Source organism: Triticum urartu, chromosome 4A (genome assembly GCF_056163025.1).
Source record: "Triticum urartu cultivar PI428250 chromosome 4A, HENAU_Tu73, whole genome shotgun sequence".
NCBI classification, from domain to species: domain Eukaryota; kingdom Viridiplantae; phylum Streptophyta; class Magnoliopsida; order Poales; family Poaceae; genus Triticum; species Triticum urartu.
The window spans coordinates 594,888,081-594,906,629 of record NC_141876.1 but is presented as its reverse complement, the minus strand read 5'-3'; the positions used below and the strand labels follow the sequence as shown (position 1 = coordinate 594,906,629).

At 46.2% G+C, this 18,549-nt stretch overlaps 2 protein-coding genes across 2 annotated transcripts; one reads left to right on the top strand and one right to left on the bottom strand.

Moving 5' to 3' along the window:
* The first annotated feature begins 834 nt into the window (after positions 1-834).
* Positions 835-4,261, top strand: LOC125553085 (putative aldo-keto reductase 2). Its single transcript, XM_048716840.2, has 4 exons — positions 835-1,375; positions 1,824-1,996; positions 2,085-2,187; positions 3,657-4,261. The coding sequence occupies exons 1-4, from the start codon at positions 932-934 to the stop codon at positions 3,996-3,998; spliced, it is 1,062 nt and encodes a 353-aa protein (XP_048572797.1). The 5' UTR covers positions 835-931; the 3' UTR covers positions 3,999-4,261.
* Positions 4,262-9,483: 5,222 nt separating this feature from the next.
* LOC125554947 (uncharacterized) lies at positions 9,484-10,981 on the bottom strand. The gene is made up of 3 exons (XM_087519123.1): positions 10,781-10,981; positions 10,091-10,693; positions 9,484-9,849 (listed from the first exon to the last, which is right to left on the bottom strand). Exons 1-3 carry the CDS (start codon positions 10,964-10,966, stop codon positions 9,634-9,636), a joined length of 1,005 nt encoding a protein of 334 aa, XP_087375249.1. The 5' UTR covers positions 10,967-10,981; the 3' UTR covers positions 9,484-9,633.
* Positions 10,982-18,549: the final 7,568 nt, after the last annotated feature.

The following is an 18,549-nucleotide window of genomic DNA, read 5'->3' as shown; positions in this document are numbered from 1 at the left end:
TGACACTTGCTTTTGGTCAAATGCCACTGATCAGTGATTGTTCATTTCAGGTGGGTAAGGCCCTTTCCCCCCTCTAAACCAATCACAATGTTCCAAATCAAAGCTACTCCGTAGAACGCCAAGATTATCCCGTGAATGTAGCATTAGTGGCAGACCTGTCCGTGTCTATCGCCCGCAGATCAAAGTACAGTCAGCGAAGCAGAGGTTATCATATCGGAGTTCTTGGGGGTCAACCCGAAAATGCTCTACTTACGGACGACAGTCACGGAAACTGAGGATGTGGGAGCATCTAATCCACCCCTCCCCGCTGAATTTCAGGTGTGGGGCCCTCCTCCTCCCAATCTAATGAGGCCACTTCTGCGCGTAAGCTTTAATTCGTGAAAAATGCCTGTAAGTGTAGCATCGCTGGGGTCAACCGCACACTTGCCATGCATGACTGACCCTGACCCAAGGTTTTTGCTTGCCCCCGCTCCAAGCAACATGAGACCCCCGTGCATGGATGTGGCAATGTGGCGGGTTCTTGGAAGCACCCTCAGCAGTCGTCCCCTACAGTTTTGGCTTTCGACGCCAGGTCCAAGTCCACAATGGGTTGGCTTGCCGTGCTTATACTTGTCCAAGTTAATTTGTGTGGCCGTGAATTTCTGTGTGCACATCTTCCAAGATTTTGTGCGATTTGTGGAGCCGGTCCAACTGCATGCACTTTGATGGACTTGGTCGTCGTGAAAAGTCGCCAGGAAGGAAAACGGAAACCCCTCGCTCCTCAGCTCATGCTATGCATACGCTAGCCACTATTCCCTCAGTCGCGGTGAAAAGTCGCAGCCAGGCACCCTGCCTCCCTACATATACACAGTCACCTGCTACCTTCTTGCTCAACAATCCAAGCTAGCTAGCCGATCACCAAACATACGTGAGCGAGCCGATCATCGAGCATATGGCGTCTGCTCCTCCTCCTTGTGCTGCTCCAGCGGTTCCCCGCATGAAGCTGGGCTCCCAGGGAATGGAGGTCTCGGCGCAGGGCCTCGGCTGCATGGGCATGTCCGTCGCCTACGGCCCCCCCAAGCCCGACGCCGACATGGTGGCCCTCATCCACCACGCCGTCGCCGCTGGAGTCACCTTCCTCGACACCTCCGACGTCTACGGCCCGCACACCAACGAGACCCTCCTCGGCAAGGCGCTGCAGGGCGGCAGCGTGAGGGACAGGGTGGATCTGGCCACCAAGTTCGGCGCCTTCCTTTCAGAGGATGGGTGGAATGTCCGCGGGGACCCGGCGTACGTGCGTGAGGCGTGCGAGGGCAGCCTCAAGCGGCTAGGCGTCGATTGCATCGATCTCTACTGCCAGCACCGCGTCGACACCAGGGTGCCCATCGAGGTCACGGTGAGTGTTACTGTTACCTACTACTCCATGCATATTCTATCAAGTATGATTGCATATACAAATATCAAGGTTTGAAATTGCTAACCGATCCAACTCCATATTACTATGTAGTAATTCGTTTCTTGTTTTGTCTGTGTACCTATGGTCTATGGATAAAAATATGGGTGTGATCGACTAGGTATCAATCGACTGAGATTTAACCAAGTCTTAATTTAATAACATATCATATAAGAAAGAAGAAGGAATTTTTTTTTTTTGCACAGGTCTCATGTATGATCTAACAAATATAGCACCGACCAAGACATAATGAAGTCCAAGTGGACAGAGAATTGGCAATACTGCAAAAATTACTACTAGCTAGTGCATACACGTACCACTATATATATAGATCCATGTCGTTTGTTTTCATATCACCGATCAACTTAATTTACTTTGCACGCGTTGTTAGATTGGTGAGCTCAAGAAACTAGTCCAAGAAGGAAAGATAAAGTACATCGGATTATCCGAAGCATCTGCATCAACAATCAGAAGGGCTCATGCCGTTCATCCTATCACTTCAGTTCAGATCGAATGGTCACTATGGAGTAGGGACGTGGAAGAGGACATAATCCCAACTTGCAGGTGTTGTACAAAAACCACCTATATATTTCGTTTATTGAAAATCATGAAGCTTAATTTATCAAAATGATTTTTTTCTTGACAATTTCAGGGAACTTGGAATTGGAATTGTATGTTACAGCCCACTTGGTAGAGGGTTCTTCTCTGTAGGATCGAAATTGGCTGACTCACTATCAGACGACGACTTCCGTAAGGTGATTTTTTTTACATATTCTGGTAGCTGCTTAATTCTTTATTATCTTTTGGCTTCTAATGCACCATCTTCTAACTTATGGTGCTTATTTTTTTAGAAAAGGAGGATGACCCCCGGCCTCTACATCTAGGAGATGCATACAGCCACTTTATTGATTATTCTCGAGGACCTTATAAAGTATTACAACAATATACCTGAATCCGCCATCTTGGCAACATATGCCACTACTCCTATCCATATGATGAAGGGGTGCTACCTGGGCCAAATACCCGGACCACTCACCTAAGCCTATCATCAAAAGCCAGAAGCTCCAGCCGAGCCACATACCGGGTCTGGGGCATAAACTGGTCTGACGCACTCACATGTGTCGTCGTCGCCATCTTCCACAGGTCCGTCTTCGGAGCAGATATTGAGGCTTCTACCTTGTCAGGCCACTCTGCCATCGACGCCACCATAACGCCAGACAACTGCCTCCACCTGCGCGAGTCCATCACCGCGCATCGGGCGCCGAGTCTCCACTGCACCACGCCGCCGAGATCCGCCATCATCAATGTGTAGGATGAAGCACCGCTCCACCAAAAAAGGCGCCCACTGGTCTCTCGATCCTCGGCTGCTGTCACCGACCCCATACTGATCTCGCCACCACACTGCCCTCAAGGCGACGCCTTCAAGAAGGTCACGGCGCCAAGGACGCCGCCGCCGCCCACCGGAGTTAGGTTTTCACCCGAGAAGCAAGGTGGTGTGGTGTGGAAGGGCAGACCTCGACCGACGTCTCCATGAAGAAATCGGCGCCCGCGGACGTCGTCGTCGTCGCGGCCGGCTAGAGCCGACCACGGGTTTCCCCCAATCTGGATCCCGACCACCAGAATCACCCGCAACCCAGAGGCAGGCCAGACGCCTGCACAGCCAGGGATCATCGAGGGTGAAACGCACCGAGTAGGGGAAGATGGCCAGCAACCAGATCTGACGCCGCCAGCCACGAGGGCAGCCACGCGAGGTCCTAGCCCATCGAAGATCCGCCGGCCACCCTACCAGATCGCCGGCACCGCGCCCACCCCACTGCTCACCGCAGGTGACAAGGGGCCTCACCGGGGGCCGCCGCCCAGATCCAAGACCCTCCGATGTGAACCAGAGCAGCGCATGCCCCACCGCCGCAGTCTCCGGCTGCGCCATGGGCCTTGCCCGGCGGCAGCCTCGTGCGGCGGCGAGGGGGAGAGGGGAGGGAGAGGGGCTACTCCGGCGAGGGGGGAGTTGCCCCCGAGACGCCCACTAGGGGCGGCGCGGGGGAGGGAAGGGTAGCTGTCGTCTTAACTTATGGTGCTTATAATTCGTGGAAATGTTCATCTTTCAAGTGTGTAGAAACATTTTTAAATTATGCATAGCAATGCCTCGTAAATTTCTTCCTAGAAAAGATAAATGAAACTTCTATGATTTGTTGGCTCTTTCACTGACAAAGTTCTACTACTGCAGATTTTACCTAGATTTCAGCCAGAGAATCTTGAGAAGAATGCCCTGATATTTGAGAGTGTTAACGCCATGGCAACAAGAAAAGGGTGCACACCATCACAACTTGCATTGGCATGGGTTCATCATCAGGGGAGCGATGTTTGCCCCATACCTGGCACAACAAAAATGGAGAATTTCAATCAGAATGTGGGAGCACTGTCTGTGAAGCTCACACCAGAGGAGATGGCCGAACTCGAGTCGTACGCTGCCACAGGTGATGTCCATGGTGACCGATACCCTGAAATGATGAATACTTGGAAGGATTCTGAGACCCCTCCATTGTCCTCTTGGAAAGTTGAGTGTTGAATAAACTAGCTAGCTGTTGGTTTTCCATATATTTTTTGTTTCATGTTTAGCAGTGCACGAGCCCACGTATTGTGTGGATGCCGTCCGCGTCGAGTCCGGCAATGGCATGTGTGTCCATGTCGCTGCCATGCGTGCAACATGGTCTAGCTGCACGAGCGGTCCGTGGGATGGCACAGATCGTCCGGTTTGTGGACTAATAACTTGAGCACGACGTCTTCCTTATGCAAATAAATTGAGAAAGAGAACGTGAGAAAAGCAGCAAATTTGTACGCTGCACAAACTCATCTTGCATTTGTGCCCTTGCGAATTAAAACCCATGTTCATCCGGCACCCGCCACCGGTAGTGAGTTGAGAGTTAACCATTGGTACTATAGCCGCCCGAGAGAATGCTGAAGCAGATGGTGAAGAGTGATGTTGACGACGACACCTCCAAGCCACCCCCCAAGAAGGCCTTGTTTGGTTATAGGGGAACAAACCTCCATAGTGGAAGTAATCCTCATGACACTACTGCAGGAATGGCTAGCAGTAGCAGCGGCCAAAATCCCAGTAGTGGCGGGCAATGCTCCTAGGGGCTGTAACGCCCCGGACATAACCGCTGGTTACTGGCCGCTACTTCTATCGGGATCTAGACTGGCCCCACAAATCAATACTAGTCTTTCCTGCGCACTTTATCCTCACTCGTGCGCACCTGATACCAACTTTCTAGTTGGTCACCCCTCTTAAAATTGCTCCAAGCTGAGCATGCTTAACTTCAGAGTTCATTCCGAATGGGCTCCCAAAAAGAGGGAATTCCCTATTAAGCCATGCTATCATAGGGGCGCACGCCACTGGTCTCCTGCCATTGCTAACATGACATTAGTGGCGGGCGGGCGACCACTACAAGTAGAGCACTTAAATTGGCAGACACTGTTTATTGTCCGCCACAGTGTTTTTGAGGAAATATCGCAGTTGCCAGATTTCACCCACCACATGTGTTGGGCTAACAAATGGCAGCTTCCTCTTTTAGCTGGGGATTGGTAAAAAATCAGGCGGAAATGATATTGTTTGCACCATTTTGCACCTCATCATGACATTGCATTACATATATGAATTATCGCCTCAACATTCATTGACAACATACATGACATAATGAAAAGTATTACTAAAGCAATCATAGTAAGTTCATTGATAGAAGCATGTTTCATTACAAAATGAATATTTTGACCATTTGTTTAGGGGTCAAATGAGTGGAGCGCGACATTTGAACCGAGAGTGCGTTATCATGACCCGCACATATTACATGAACGATGAGTGCCTGGAACTAATGGGGACCAGTGGGCCGCTTGCTCTGAAACTGTAGATCTGGCCTCTCGAAGAGCCCATTAAACTACCTCACCTGGTGTGGGTATGGTGGTTATACTCATACCGGCCAGCTCGTCAACCTCTTATCCGGGGTCGCCTCCGTCAAGATGCACACCGCTAGGTCATTGAACCACGTCTCAGCTATCTTCTGCATCTAGTACTCAGGCAGCGGCGGAGTGGGGGCGGTGGGCGAGGCGGCGGTGCCGGGCGGCAGAGCGGGGCGGCGGGCGGGGCTGCGGGAGGGGCGGCGGTGCGAGGCTGTGGGCGGGGCGGCGAGCGATGGGTGGTTGTGGCCGGATCGAGCGGCAATTAAGTCTTCGCAATAATAATCTGTGGTCCATCACTAAGTTTCACTCTCATCATAACCATCAGTTATCAATAACTAATGCTTCAGAAGATGCATTGGCAATCTCATCGACATATTGGTAAGTATCTTCGGGATCTGATAAACAATATGAGAACAAACAGTGTCCACATATCAAAGGTCTATATGTTTTTTGGGATTTTCTTTGGCTGAATGGAGAACATTCCTTTTAGTAAATGGAGTTAAAAAAAATTATGTGGTCTCATCAATAAAGAGCTCGGTAATAATGATGTCAAAAGACCATTTGATGTTTTTTATTAGATATTTTCTCAATGTCATGATTTAGCTTACCAAGTTCAGGTTGAGGCAGAAAGTAGAATTGAATCATATGGTAATTGTCCATGGATTTGAGTTTGGTTGGAAAATGGTTATTGATAAGTACAAACTACAAAATAACACTTCTCTTGTACATTCCTTTGATTTTAGACACAAGTATGCTAAGGCATATTTTCCGTAAATCTTCTACGCGAAGCAAACAAGCACAGGATGTGGTGAAAGTACAAATCCTTTACTAAAAACTTATGTACCCATTGGATGTCGGATGCTATTTTTTGAGAAACAATACCAGAGAATGCCATTTGAGCGAGCAGCAGAGAAAAGTTATAAATAAAAAGGAACAAGCCTCGTAAGTTTCCATTGTTTATACATATTTTTTATTGCATGAACTTTTACATATACTTATAAGTTAATTTGTTCTTTTTGCAGACTTGTATTGTTTTAAAAGCTAATAATCCACTTGAGATACATGCTAATAAAATGTATATGTGCATTTTTTTAGATGCTTGGAGATTACTTATGTGAATTTGGTGATTATCAAGTTCAGGTTCTCGTTCCAAACAAACAGCACAAGATAGTTTACAGAAAAGTTGTACAACAAGAGAAATGGTCGCCCTGCTACCACATTATTGACAGCTAATTATTTTCAAATGTCCAGTTGTGAATCCAGATAGTATGAACATATGAGTCTTCTCTGCACTCATATTTTCAAGGTCTATACTATTGAATCTTTGTGCATATATTAATTTAGTAACATTACAAAGATTGACTATATACATATATTCTACTTTCAGGTCATGACTTGTTTGGATATTTGAGACATACCATAAACTCATATAATGAAAATGTGGACATTCCTGCCGATCTAGTAATGTATCGAAAGGATCATGATTTGCATGCACACAATACATTCCCTCATCATACACTTTATGTGAAGGCCCTTGAGGTAATTACACTCGGTGATAGTAATGCAGAATCTTATGATATTCTTGTGCAAGGTTTGGACAAACTTGGTTCTACGCATATTTGTTATGCAGACGTCAAAGACGATAAATGTATTTTAGACATGAAAGATGTTGTTGACCAAACAAATGCAACTACCACTCACCAACCGTCTTCAAATCATGAATTCACACTTGCAACATAAATCAGATGAACCCCTTAATATTTTGTTTCCCTCAAAAAAAACATGGATCCGAACGCCCAACATCGTCATGTTCAAGACCACCTTATGAGAAGATCACACAAAGAACTAATTACGGCACAGTTTACTGCGAGAAAGGACAGGCTCGTGCAACTAGTCCTCAAACAACTCATTTGCTAAAGCAACCCAGGAAAGCCCCGATCTACAACACTTGTCATATTGTTGGCCGCACACAAAATCAATGCAGCTTATTGGCCGCAATGGTTGGAAATTCTCTGTAATGCAACATGATGTCTTTGCTTGAACCTTTTCCTTCCATTTAATGGTCCATGTACTTCCTTTCTCACAAAGTGAATACTTATTTGAATCATTGTGATTCATTCATATTTTAATTAGTTAACTTCAGCATCTCTAAAAGACAAAACTAATTGCATGCTCTTTTGATTAACATTATAATTCATAATCTTTTCCACATCTGTTGATGTATCCTTCAACAAATAATTTTTTAAAACATGAACAACCTATTTCCTCTCACCATTGTGCTACATTTAAATTTTGGATTCTCGCCTTTATCTTTATTTGAATGCAATTTACAACTGAAGTAAAAAATTCCGGTCTTGCAAGACACCTTCAACAACAACCAATAAAGAGATATGAAATGATTTATTTCAAACATAATTAAATAGTTACTCCAAATAAAAGATTATACCTTGCATGAATCATAATTCGTTACACCCTTAACTATATTTTTTAAACAAGAAATCGTATGATTTATCTGCTTTTTATCATAATATGTAATCCTAGGAAGTGGATTATATGTCCTCGGACCAATGACAACTTGATTGCCAATCAAAAAGATCCGCATAAAGATTAAGTTAGAGAAGCAGCATTTGTCATGTCAAATACTATGGATGAGAAGATAACTTGCCAAAACAGACCATGGCCATAAATTTTATAACTAGACTATTTGACTCCATTTGTAACTTCGTGATGCTAATAGCATCAACAAGAAAGTTTATTGCATACTCACACCAATTATAATCAGCTATGTAGTCACTCCTACAAAGAGCTACCCAATAAACCACATTCGTGTAGTCAGGTTTTGATGATGCGGTTATAAAGTGACACAGAACAAATAGAACAAATGTTGCCTTTAATAATGCCTTTTCAGCTTCTCTTGATTCTATCTTTAAGTGTGCTCCTAAGAAATTCTCAACCTGTTTCAAACTATGACCATAATATCCAATCATTATGATATTGTTCTTCAAAAAGTCAACAATTGTTTTGATCATCGTCTATTTATTTGTCTTCGTACACAAGGAATGTCGAACACTTTCTGCAAATCATGACATAAAATCTGGCCTTCCTATCTTCTGAAATATTCAAACACCGTTCCCTTAAATCAATCACATGAGCAGGATATTCGGTGTACTCAAGGTCAACAAGCGATAGTTTGGGCAACTCTAACAAAAATCAGCTTCTGCATGATCAACGTCCAATGTTGATGTTAAAATATACACTCCTCATCTTCATTATCTTGAATCGAATCTTTGGTTTTCTCGACATTACTAACATCTTGTACCAACAACCTAACAGTGATTAATTAAGCTTAAAACCAGTATTTAAGTATTAAGTTTGTGAAACAAGTGATTAGTAATAACTTTACTGTTAATTTTGTAGTACAATTACCAAATTGTCATAACAAAGTAATACAATAGTTTCAATTAATAAATTATTCTTTATATGCATCATGTGACACAAGTTCATTTACTGATAAACAAATATAACAGTTAGTTTCATTGTCTGTGACTTGAAATAATAATTTTTACATGCATGTAATTACTAGAGAAATGTTGTATTAAGAAAGGGTGAACGCGAGGATCATTTTCTCCTAGCGATAAATCAAATCAAACCATGGCGCTGCCGTGGGCGACCACATCATGGCAGGCCCACTGCCTGTGGCCATCGTCGGGGATGCCCTCCACATCCATCGGGAACGCGGTCCACGCAGTCACGCGGCTTATACATACATCAAGTCTGTCAACAAAATGTTAAGAGACATCAAGGCGGTGAGGAGAAACGTACGGGAGGTTTTGGGGTGACGGAGCAGGACGGGACCTCCATGGAGGCTGGCTGCTTCGACAGTGGCGGGGAATGGGTTTCCCTCCATTTCTTTTCTTTAGTTAGATGGATTTTCTTTCTTTCTAGTACTGTACAACTTCGCAGGATAAGAAAACAAACAAACAAACAAAAAGGCACTTTCCACTGCAAGCAAACTACTCAACAAAAAAGATAGTGGAACTGGATCCAATGAACATTCTAACAACACCAGGAAGGAGATCTCATTTTATTTGGTAGAATTACTACTTTCCTGTCAAATTTTATGCACTCTTAACATTTCTCCGCGAAACATCACTAGCTTAAAATACTCATTGGTACAAGCCCAGAGTACACCATACTATTCGACGACAGTACCGCAAAGCCAGCAGGTTTCTAAGACCTGCTGCTGCCTATGAGAATAGAGGAGATTGTTTGTCGCCCATTGCATAAGAGATTATATTCCTTTTCAGCGGCGATATATACTGGGCCCCATGGAATGCAGCAGCTCTTAGCACATTCAGGGGTCCGAAATCAACGGAGTACATCTTCTGGAAACCATCTAGAACCGCCGCCATCGCAACATTGGCAGTCTTCCGGTCATTCTCATACCAACTTAGCAAAGATAGCTGAAAAACCAAGAAAGGTTTGGTTAGTTTGCTGTGGATGATAAGCGTGGTGCTGTTTAACTACAATATGCAAGATGGTGATAAACAATGCATCCAAATTAAGAAAGAAATCACGAGCTTGCTGAATGACCAGCTCTACACATCTTTTGCTTGCACTTAACCAGTTCCTCAATATAATCTAATAGTTACTCGTAGAAGCTAGGATACAGTGGCATCTGCATAAAACAACATAGGTACTTACATCTCCGATATCTGCACCAATAGAAACTCCCTCAGAAATAACTTTTGCTAAGGCAGCTGCATCTCCAAAACCCAAATTGACACCTTGGCCCGCCAAGGGGTGAACTGTATGAGCAGCATCACCAACTAGCGCTAGCCCTTTTGAAACATAATCATGGGAATGCATCAGTGACAACCGAAATGCCATTCTCTCAGAGATCAACCCAATTGCTCTTGGTGGTACTTCAAAGCATTCTTTTGTAGACGCTGCAGTATGTCCAATGCCAGAAAATAACTTTTCCATGTAATGGTCAACACTACTAGAGCTGGGATGCGGTCCATAACCAAAATCCAATGCATGGTTCACTGACATCACAAAATCTTCAGAGCTCATTGACTTATGGCGCGATGCCTCCTCTAGGCTCATTGTCCACACTATATTGCTGAAGTTGTCACCTATTGGAAGTAGGGCAATCGGACCAGAAGGGAGAAACCTCTGCCATGCACAGTCATTCGCTATCGTATGCTCCACTGTGCATATAATCGCACTCTGAGGATAACTCCACCCAGTTGTTTTTATGCCAGCAACCTGCCTTACATTGGATTTGGAACCATCAGCTCCTACCTGTAACCATCAGTTTAAATAAGCGTTGAAAGGCAATAAAGAAATACAAAAGTTTGAATGAATGGAGAATCGTATATATGAAATTACCACCAACTTCGAATATAAAGTCTGTCCATCACTTAGGTCAAGCTTAACCAAACTACTACGGTGTACTTCCTCTGAAGTATACCCAATGGAATCTGCCTCAGTTGATGGTGGCTTCACTCCTGCTACTCCTACGTGCCCGCTCTTTGATGGGAAAGCAAGAGACACCAATCGGGTAGGGTAGATCATGTTTTCAAGGTCTTCCTTTTGCTCCTGATAAAGTAAACATCTGAAGTATCAATTTAAGGTGACTATTCCGATGGGAAAAAATCCATTGGTATTCAGCAAGTTTATAAACTAGGAAACAAATCATTGGTATGGAGTGAGGTAGTATTAGGCGAAATCAAACATCAGGCTAAACATCTAGATGCAAATCAAAATCATCCAAAGTTCGTTGGAAAAGACAGACCTGTAAACGTAACAAAAGTGAGTTGCAAAGCACCTTGTTCTCCACAATGCAAAAACAAAGCAAAGTTTATCATGTATCAATGAAGCAGTACAAATGGTGTCAGACAATTACAACAACTCCCATTCAAACATAACCAAGATATTCTTTGCCCACAACTCTTGCGCTGTACCTCGTGTATCCTAGTCCGGTGTAATCCCACACCTGCCAGAAAAAATGTGTTGCAATCAATGCTTATGCTGAACACCCGCTATCTAAAGCAAGAAACTGTTGCTCTTGCTGTGTGCAAGTGCAGCAATTAAGATGGAAGAAACTGCTGCACTTGCTGTGTGTAAATGCGACAAACAAGAAAATGTTGCTCTCATTGTTTATAATTGTAACAAAGACATAAGGACAAGGCCATGGGTAAATGAGCCACGCTACTGCATGCACATCTGGCTGGACAACATGTACCATTCAAGCATAGTTAAACACTTAAACTTCAAGTGATCTATTCTATCTAAAATTTAAATGAAACAGGCCAGGTAAAACAGATGTATAATAAGGTATAACACATTATCTTTTATGTTCCATTTCGAATCTGAGTGAATACTTTGAAAGTGTGAAGTATGTGTTGCATGTTTCATTGGTATTTCAATTGATTCAAATGGTTTATTCAACTTTACTCACTAAGATATGCGCATGATGACGAAATCTACTACAAGAAGCATCAGCAACTTTTTCAGAGTCATCAAGCACAAGCAGGAAAAAGGAAATCACCATGCATATGAAACAAATTGCATGTCATCACCTGCATTTTACCAAAGAATGCATGTCTTTGCTATAGAATATGCTTCCATGCACCAATATCTGCCACATCATAAAAAAAATGCATGTCATGTATACAATATTATCAGTAGTAAATACACTAGAAGTAGCTAACCGGGTGTTCTCGAGTTTTTTTTAAAACTGAAACTGTAGGGAAGGCCTGACAGCAAGCTTTATCAAAAGGGGAGAAAAATATACAAGAGGATAATTTACAGGAGGGGGGGGGGGGGGGGGGGGCTGTACAAGGGAAGGGAAACAAACACAAAAGGAGCAACGTTGATCTAGCCAACATCTTAGGGGTACAGCCTGCTCATCCTTCATTCTGTATTTTTCACTCCCCGGTATGCAAAGTAGTGCAACAATTTTAATCAAACTTGTGAAGAGACACAATTGGTGGCAACAGAAAAAAGAATGATGGGCATACATAGACCAACAGAGTTGGTGGTACACTCCATGGCATTTCCAGGTTATCGCTACACTACACTCAACAAGAAATGCAGTTTAGATGAATATGGCATAATGACAAGTGCTAGGCACATATGCAAACACATCCATAGTTCTGACATGAAACATGCAATGTCATATCCATTTTATATTTACAATCTTACCTCTGAAGAAGGAAATGGTTGCAGGAGTAACAGTGCTGACCCTTGAATCAGGTACACCATCTTTTTCAGATAATTCCTTGACTTCAATGCAGGATTGCTATCGATGACTGCAACTCGCAGATGTTTGGTCAATGGCATATTGGCTGCATGCAGGATAAATAAGCATATAAGAAACTCGAGATTGTATATAGAAGTTGGTACTTCTAATCTGAAACAATCAAAGCATAGGATTGTCAAATTCATACGCAAGGTGTTTTCATACAGCCACCAAACTCCCCTGCAACTACCATTCTACCAATATTATTAGCAATACTTCACACTGAACTAGTAAAATGGCAGGGAGAATCCCTGAGAACTTTATTACAATGGTGCCAAGTTTCCTTTTAGTAAACTAATGCCGGGATCAATTCTCAGCTTAAGAGTAACACGAACCTGAGCTCATGAACAATTGATCGAAGGAAGAGAAGTACACGAAGGCAGCAATACCTACACAGTGCACAAGCAACAGCCAAGCCCACCATGCCTCCACCAACAATAGCAACGTCGAGCTCGTCATCTCCAACTTTCACACCACCAACCTTCTCCGCGCGATCCTACATGTCAACGCACAGAGTCACCCTCAGTTACACACATTTTTTCGATAAAGGGCGCTTTATTACTTAAAAGGTTTAAGCATTACACCCGGCCTCTGCATACCAAGTTACACACATCTGGAACGAAACCTCAATCAATCTCGCAACTCGCGGTGTCCTGAACAAGCCATTTCTCTGAACACTACGGGGCCACGACACGTGCGATTCGCGGGGAGAAAAGGTACATGTGGGTCAGCCGCCCCTGCCGGCGCTCCAGAGAAGGTCCTCGTGGTTGGCCGGATCCGATTCACCCCAGCAAAGCATCTGTTGTTTGGGGAAAAGAGAAGAGGCAACGAGTGGATGAGCCGGGTGAGAGATCACGGAGCGAGAGGAGGCAGGGAGGGCTCGGCGCCGAGAGCACCTGGTTCTGCGTAGCAGGGCGTGTGCGGTGGCTGCCGAGGCGCGCGCAGGTGTCGGCATCATTGGCGACGAGGGAGAGGGCAGACGTAGGAACACCTGGAAAAATATATTTACAACAAATATGATATGTGAACATTCCAGTTAATTTACCAATAGCACATAGAAGTAGATCAATATGGTCATCCAGGCACACTAATTTTGTCAATAAAATCTCAGTTTTGCATAAACGAAACCTACTTATACACACCAATTCTTCAACAATTCTACCCAATTTTTTTTCGCATCCTATCAGTCCTTGCATTCTACTCCCTCTGTTTCTAAATATAAGTCTTTTTAGAGATTTCAATATGAACCATATACGGATGTATATAGACATAGTTTAGAGTGTAGATTCACTCATTTTGCTCCATATGTACTAATTCATATTAAAATCTCTGAAAAGACTTATATTTAAGAACAGAGGGAGCAGTATCAAGTATCAATCATAATTAAAGAACATCAGATGAATCAATTAATATAGGATGCCGATAACTGCCACACGTGTGGGCGTTAAGGAATCTGCCCACATGTTCTGTGTGGTGCCTAAGAGGACCAGCCCACACGTCTGTGTGTGAGCAAAACAATTAGCGTCCACACGCCTTTTTTCCCTCCCGGTCCCTCTTACACGCGTGCGTGTGGGCGAAATAGATAACGCCCACACGCCCGGTACATCAGGCATCGTACCTCGTGGTCCCGCACGCCCCACGTGACACTTTACCGCGCGCCCCGCAGTTGCCATGGGTCGGACCCTCGCCCATGTTCGTTTAAGTGCAGTTGCCATGTCGCTGAACTACGGTTGCCATGTCGGACAACTACAGTTGACATGTTTGCTCAACTGCAGTTCCCATCTCAGGTCAAAGTTTCAGATTGCCATTTTTTGGACAACTATAGCTGTTGCCATGTGTGGTCTAGTCTACTGCAGTTGCCATGATTTCAAAACTTTAGGAGTTGGCACCTACTAACACTAGGCAGTTGCCATGTAGCGCTACAAAAAAGGCATGGCAAAAAACATGTTCGGGTAAAAGAGAGAGTTGCCATGTGCTCACAAACACGCTAGGGCAGTTGCCATTTAAAAAGAAAGAGTTGCCATCTGCTTACGTGCATGCTAGGGCAGTTTGCCATGTACCATGCAAAACATATGTCAACTGGCATGTTCGGATAAAAAAAGAGAGAGTTGCCATCTGCTTGCAATCATATTAGGGCAGTTGCCATGTACACTGCAAAACGCATGACAACTGACAGCTTGGGTGTGGGAGAGGAGGCGGGTGTGTGGGCGAGATGGCAAACGCGCACACACCGGCCCTTGTACATGACTGAAAAACTGATGTGTGAACGAACTGCTAAACGCCCACACACCGGCCTCTCCGTGTGGTAAAACGAATGTGTGGGCGACCTCTCCCACACACCACACATGCGAGTTATCCTACGTGGCATATAAAATCAGTTAATTTATGCCAAGATTCGTGTAGAAGTTACTGGACGGTGATGAAGGCGTGTGGACGAGTTGACTAACGCTTACATGTGTGGGCGTTAACATTTTCGTTAATATAAGGTTTGAATCAGAAAGAGCAACTCCGAATCAGAAATTGGGGAATGGGGTTAACCGTACCTGTGTACTCTGTTGAGTCGTGGCCTCGTGAGACGGTGGGAGGGCTGGCTGGTGGCTGCAGGCAGCTGCTGTAGTGCAGGGCAGGGTGCGCGCCTCACGCGGTCACCCTGCGCACCGCCGGGCGCTGGCCGCTGGTGGACTGAGCGTGCGGGAAAGGGCGAGGCGAGGCACGGAGGACGGCGTGAGGCGGCGACGGCCAATGGCCCCTACCGGCGAGGCACTGACCATGGAGGCCGGCAGGAGGCGCATTCAGATCGGGAACCGGAGAGGGGGCAGAAGGGAATCGGGGAATTTTTTTTCTTTTATTTTTTTGAGATCAGAAGTATGCCTCGCTTCAAATTGGACCGGCCCAGCGCGGCACAGACCTTCGGCGCTTTTTCTTTCTTCCTTTTTTTTTTCTGATTTTTGCATTCGTTTGTTTTTAACTTTTTCTTGTATTTCGAAATATCCTGAAATATATGTATTATAAAAATAAATTTATATAAAAAAGTCGGAATTCTTTAATCGTGCATTTTAAAAAGTTAACTGTGTATAGACAAACATTCACGATGTATATATAAAAAATTAACAAAGTGTATAAAAAAAGTAGAAACCAAAAAATACAAACTTTTCATTTTTTAAATGCTAATCATGACTTCTAAAAATGTTAAATGTGTGTAAAAATGTTTCTGATGTATATGAAGAATGTATACAAAAAATACAGTGCCTGTGGAAAAATGTAGACATAAAAAATATAACTTTTAAAAACCATTGATCATGTATCTGGACAATGTTAAACCTGTATATAAAAACTGTTCCTGGTCTATACGATATGTATGAAAAACTAGACATAAAAAATATATAATTGAGAAAATGTGAACCTAAACATTTACTTGGAAAAAATGTGAATTATGTATTTATAAAATGTTGAAAGTGTATAAAAATGTTTTTATTACATAAGAAAAATGTACAATGTATATAAAAACATAGACATGAAAACATGTATATAAGAAAATGTTGATCATGTATTTGAAAAAAAAAGATGCCTAAAAATGTATACACAATGTAGACATAAGCATGTATTTAAGAACAAAATGTTAATCTTGTTTTGCAAAATGTCGAATGTGTATAAAAAAAATTACTAATTTATAAAAAATATGTGCAATGTACACGAAAAAGCATATATCGTGTCGGAGTAATTGGACACGGATACCCCGAAAACGGCGAGACAATAAATCAAGACATCGGGGCTAGCAAAGCCCCTCGGTCCGACCGCCCGGCCGCTCCTGCCGGCTCCCTGTCCGACTGCTCTGCCCGGCCGGCTGCCGACTGCGTCAATCAGCTGGCTGCCGACTGCTGCCCGAAGTCAACCGTCGACACCGACGAGACGTCCATACCGCAACGTCATCTACAGTGTATCTGTCCCTGGACACTGTTTTATAAAGTGCACCAGGGACAAGGAGGCATGCACGTCACATACATATCTCTCATGGGCATGGTGTCCCATGCCCGCTTGCCCCCCACGCCACTACCTAGCTTAGGTAGTAAGCTAGATCACCTATATATAAGGCACCCATCCATCCATCCACCACACGCATAGCATGCCACATGCACTTGGCCGGCCACAAGGCCACTTATGCATGCATGCATGCTCAGACACATGCAGCCACTAGCTCATATGCATATATACCAAGTCAGATGCCTATGGCATTGACTCCAAATACAGCTCCAGAAGCACTTTGTACTGCCCGATGTACAACCCAGATATATATCCAGACATGCAGGAGTAGGGGTATTATCTCTCCGGAGAGTCCCGAACCTGGGTAAACTACCGCGTGCTATTCGCATACCCGCTCCTGGGCCTATCAGCAGCAGTCTTGCCCTCACACGAAGCCACCTTGTGGCATATGTCGTCCTACACCCCCCCGGAGAATACCACGACATTTGGCGCCCACCGTGGGGCGGTACTATGCTATCGCGCTGCTGTTGGTTTCGCAGTCCGGGCGGGACCATCTTCGCCATCACCGCCGCGGCGTCGCCGTCTCTCCGGTAGCGCTCGGGGGCTCGACTTCGACCTACGCCCAGAGCGGCCGCGCGGGACGGCGCGTCCTCGCCGTCGGCCTCGCCGCCTTCGTCATCACCACCATTGCAACGCCGGCCGTCCGTCCGCGCGTGCACCGCGCGCGGGGCCTCGCCTCGGTCGGCCGCGTCCATCCATGTGTCACTCGCGTCCGCTCCCCCCCGCGCTGCGCTTTGCTCCGGGCGGAGCGGGCGATCCGCTACTCCTCCAAGTATCATCTAGACAAGCTAGCTAGATGCAAGTCAACAGCGGTCAAACAATAGCCAGATACCAATCATACACAAGCCGTATATGCCCTGTGCTGTACGCAACCCATGCATTGTTGCTAGCCAATGGCCGCAAAACCTTACTACCATACACTGCCCACGCAAACTCGTACAGCGGCCGGATGAAACTGTCAGCGCACGCGCACGCCCACGCCTGCGGGGCCTGCTAACACGTCGCTCGGCCTCCGTGTGCCTGTGCGCGTTGCTCGCCCGCGCTGCTCCGCCTGCTGCTGATGTGCTGCTACCCGCGGCCTGCTCCGCGCGCACAGCCATCCGGCTTGCTCCGCTGCCTGCCCGGCTCGTCCGCCTCCCCGTGGTCGTCCGTCACGGTCCCTCGGCGCCGCTAGCTCGCCGGGCTCCCGAGCCGGCTCCTCCGCCCCCTGCTGGCTGCCAGCAGGCCCCGTCAGCACGCGCCCGCGCCGGCTCGCCGACGGCCCGTCCGGCGTCGTGCTCAGCCGCCTTCGCCCACGTTGCGACCCCGCACCCGGCTGCAGCGCGCGGCCGTCGCCGTTCCTCCGTCTGCGGCCGGCTCGCCACGCCCAGCTGCCTCCTATGTCGCCCCGCGATCGTCTCTGACTGCGCCGGCTGCCCCTCGCGCCGGTTGCGCTCCGGCATCCGCACCAACGCCTCCGCCCGCGTTGCGATCCTGCACCCGGTCGCCTCGCGCGGCCATCGCCGCTCCTCAGTCAGCGGCCGGCTTGCCGCCCCCGGCCGCCTCCTGCCTCGCCCCGTCGCTGCCTACGAGTGCGTCGGCCTCCTTGCGCCGGCTGCGCCCCGGCGTCCGCACGCGCCGACGGCTCCCGCGCCCGGCCTCCTCCCTGGCGCCTGTCGCAGTCCTGCCGCCGCGTCCGAGCCCCCACCTGCCGGCTGTCGCCTAGTTCCGCGCCGGCTCCGGTCCACAGCCGTGGCCGAGCCCCCGCTGCTTCGGCCGGGTGCTCATTGACAGAGGATGTCGGGCTGGCTAGAAATCAAAACAGCGGTCCGGT

Bases quoted from the DNA above. Each gene is read 5' to 3' on its own strand.
- LOC125553085 (XM_048716840.2), top strand. From the start codon at position 932: ATGGCGTCTGCTCCTCCTCCTTGTGCTGCTCCAGCGGTTCCCCGCATG. The intron at 1,376-1,823 runs GTGAGTGTTACT...ACGCGTTGTTAG, and splicing joins GGGTGCCCATCGAGGTCACG to ATTGGTGAGCTCAAGAAACT. The intron at 2,188-3,656 runs GTGATTTTTTTT...CTACTACTGCAG, and splicing joins CAGACGACGACTTCCGTAAG to ATTTTACCTAGATTTCAGCC.
- LOC125554947 (XM_087519123.1), bottom strand. From the start codon at position 10,966: ATGATCTACCCTACCCGATTGGTGTCTCTTGCTTTCCCATCAAAGAGC. The intron at 10,694-10,780 runs GTAATTTCATAT...TGATGGTTACAG, and splicing joins CTTTATATTCGAAGTTGGTG to GTAGGAGCTGATGGTTCCAA. The intron at 9,850-10,090 runs GTAAGTACCTAT...TTGGTTTTTCAG, and splicing joins TTGGTGCAGATATCGGAGAT to CTATCTTTGCTAAGTTGGTA.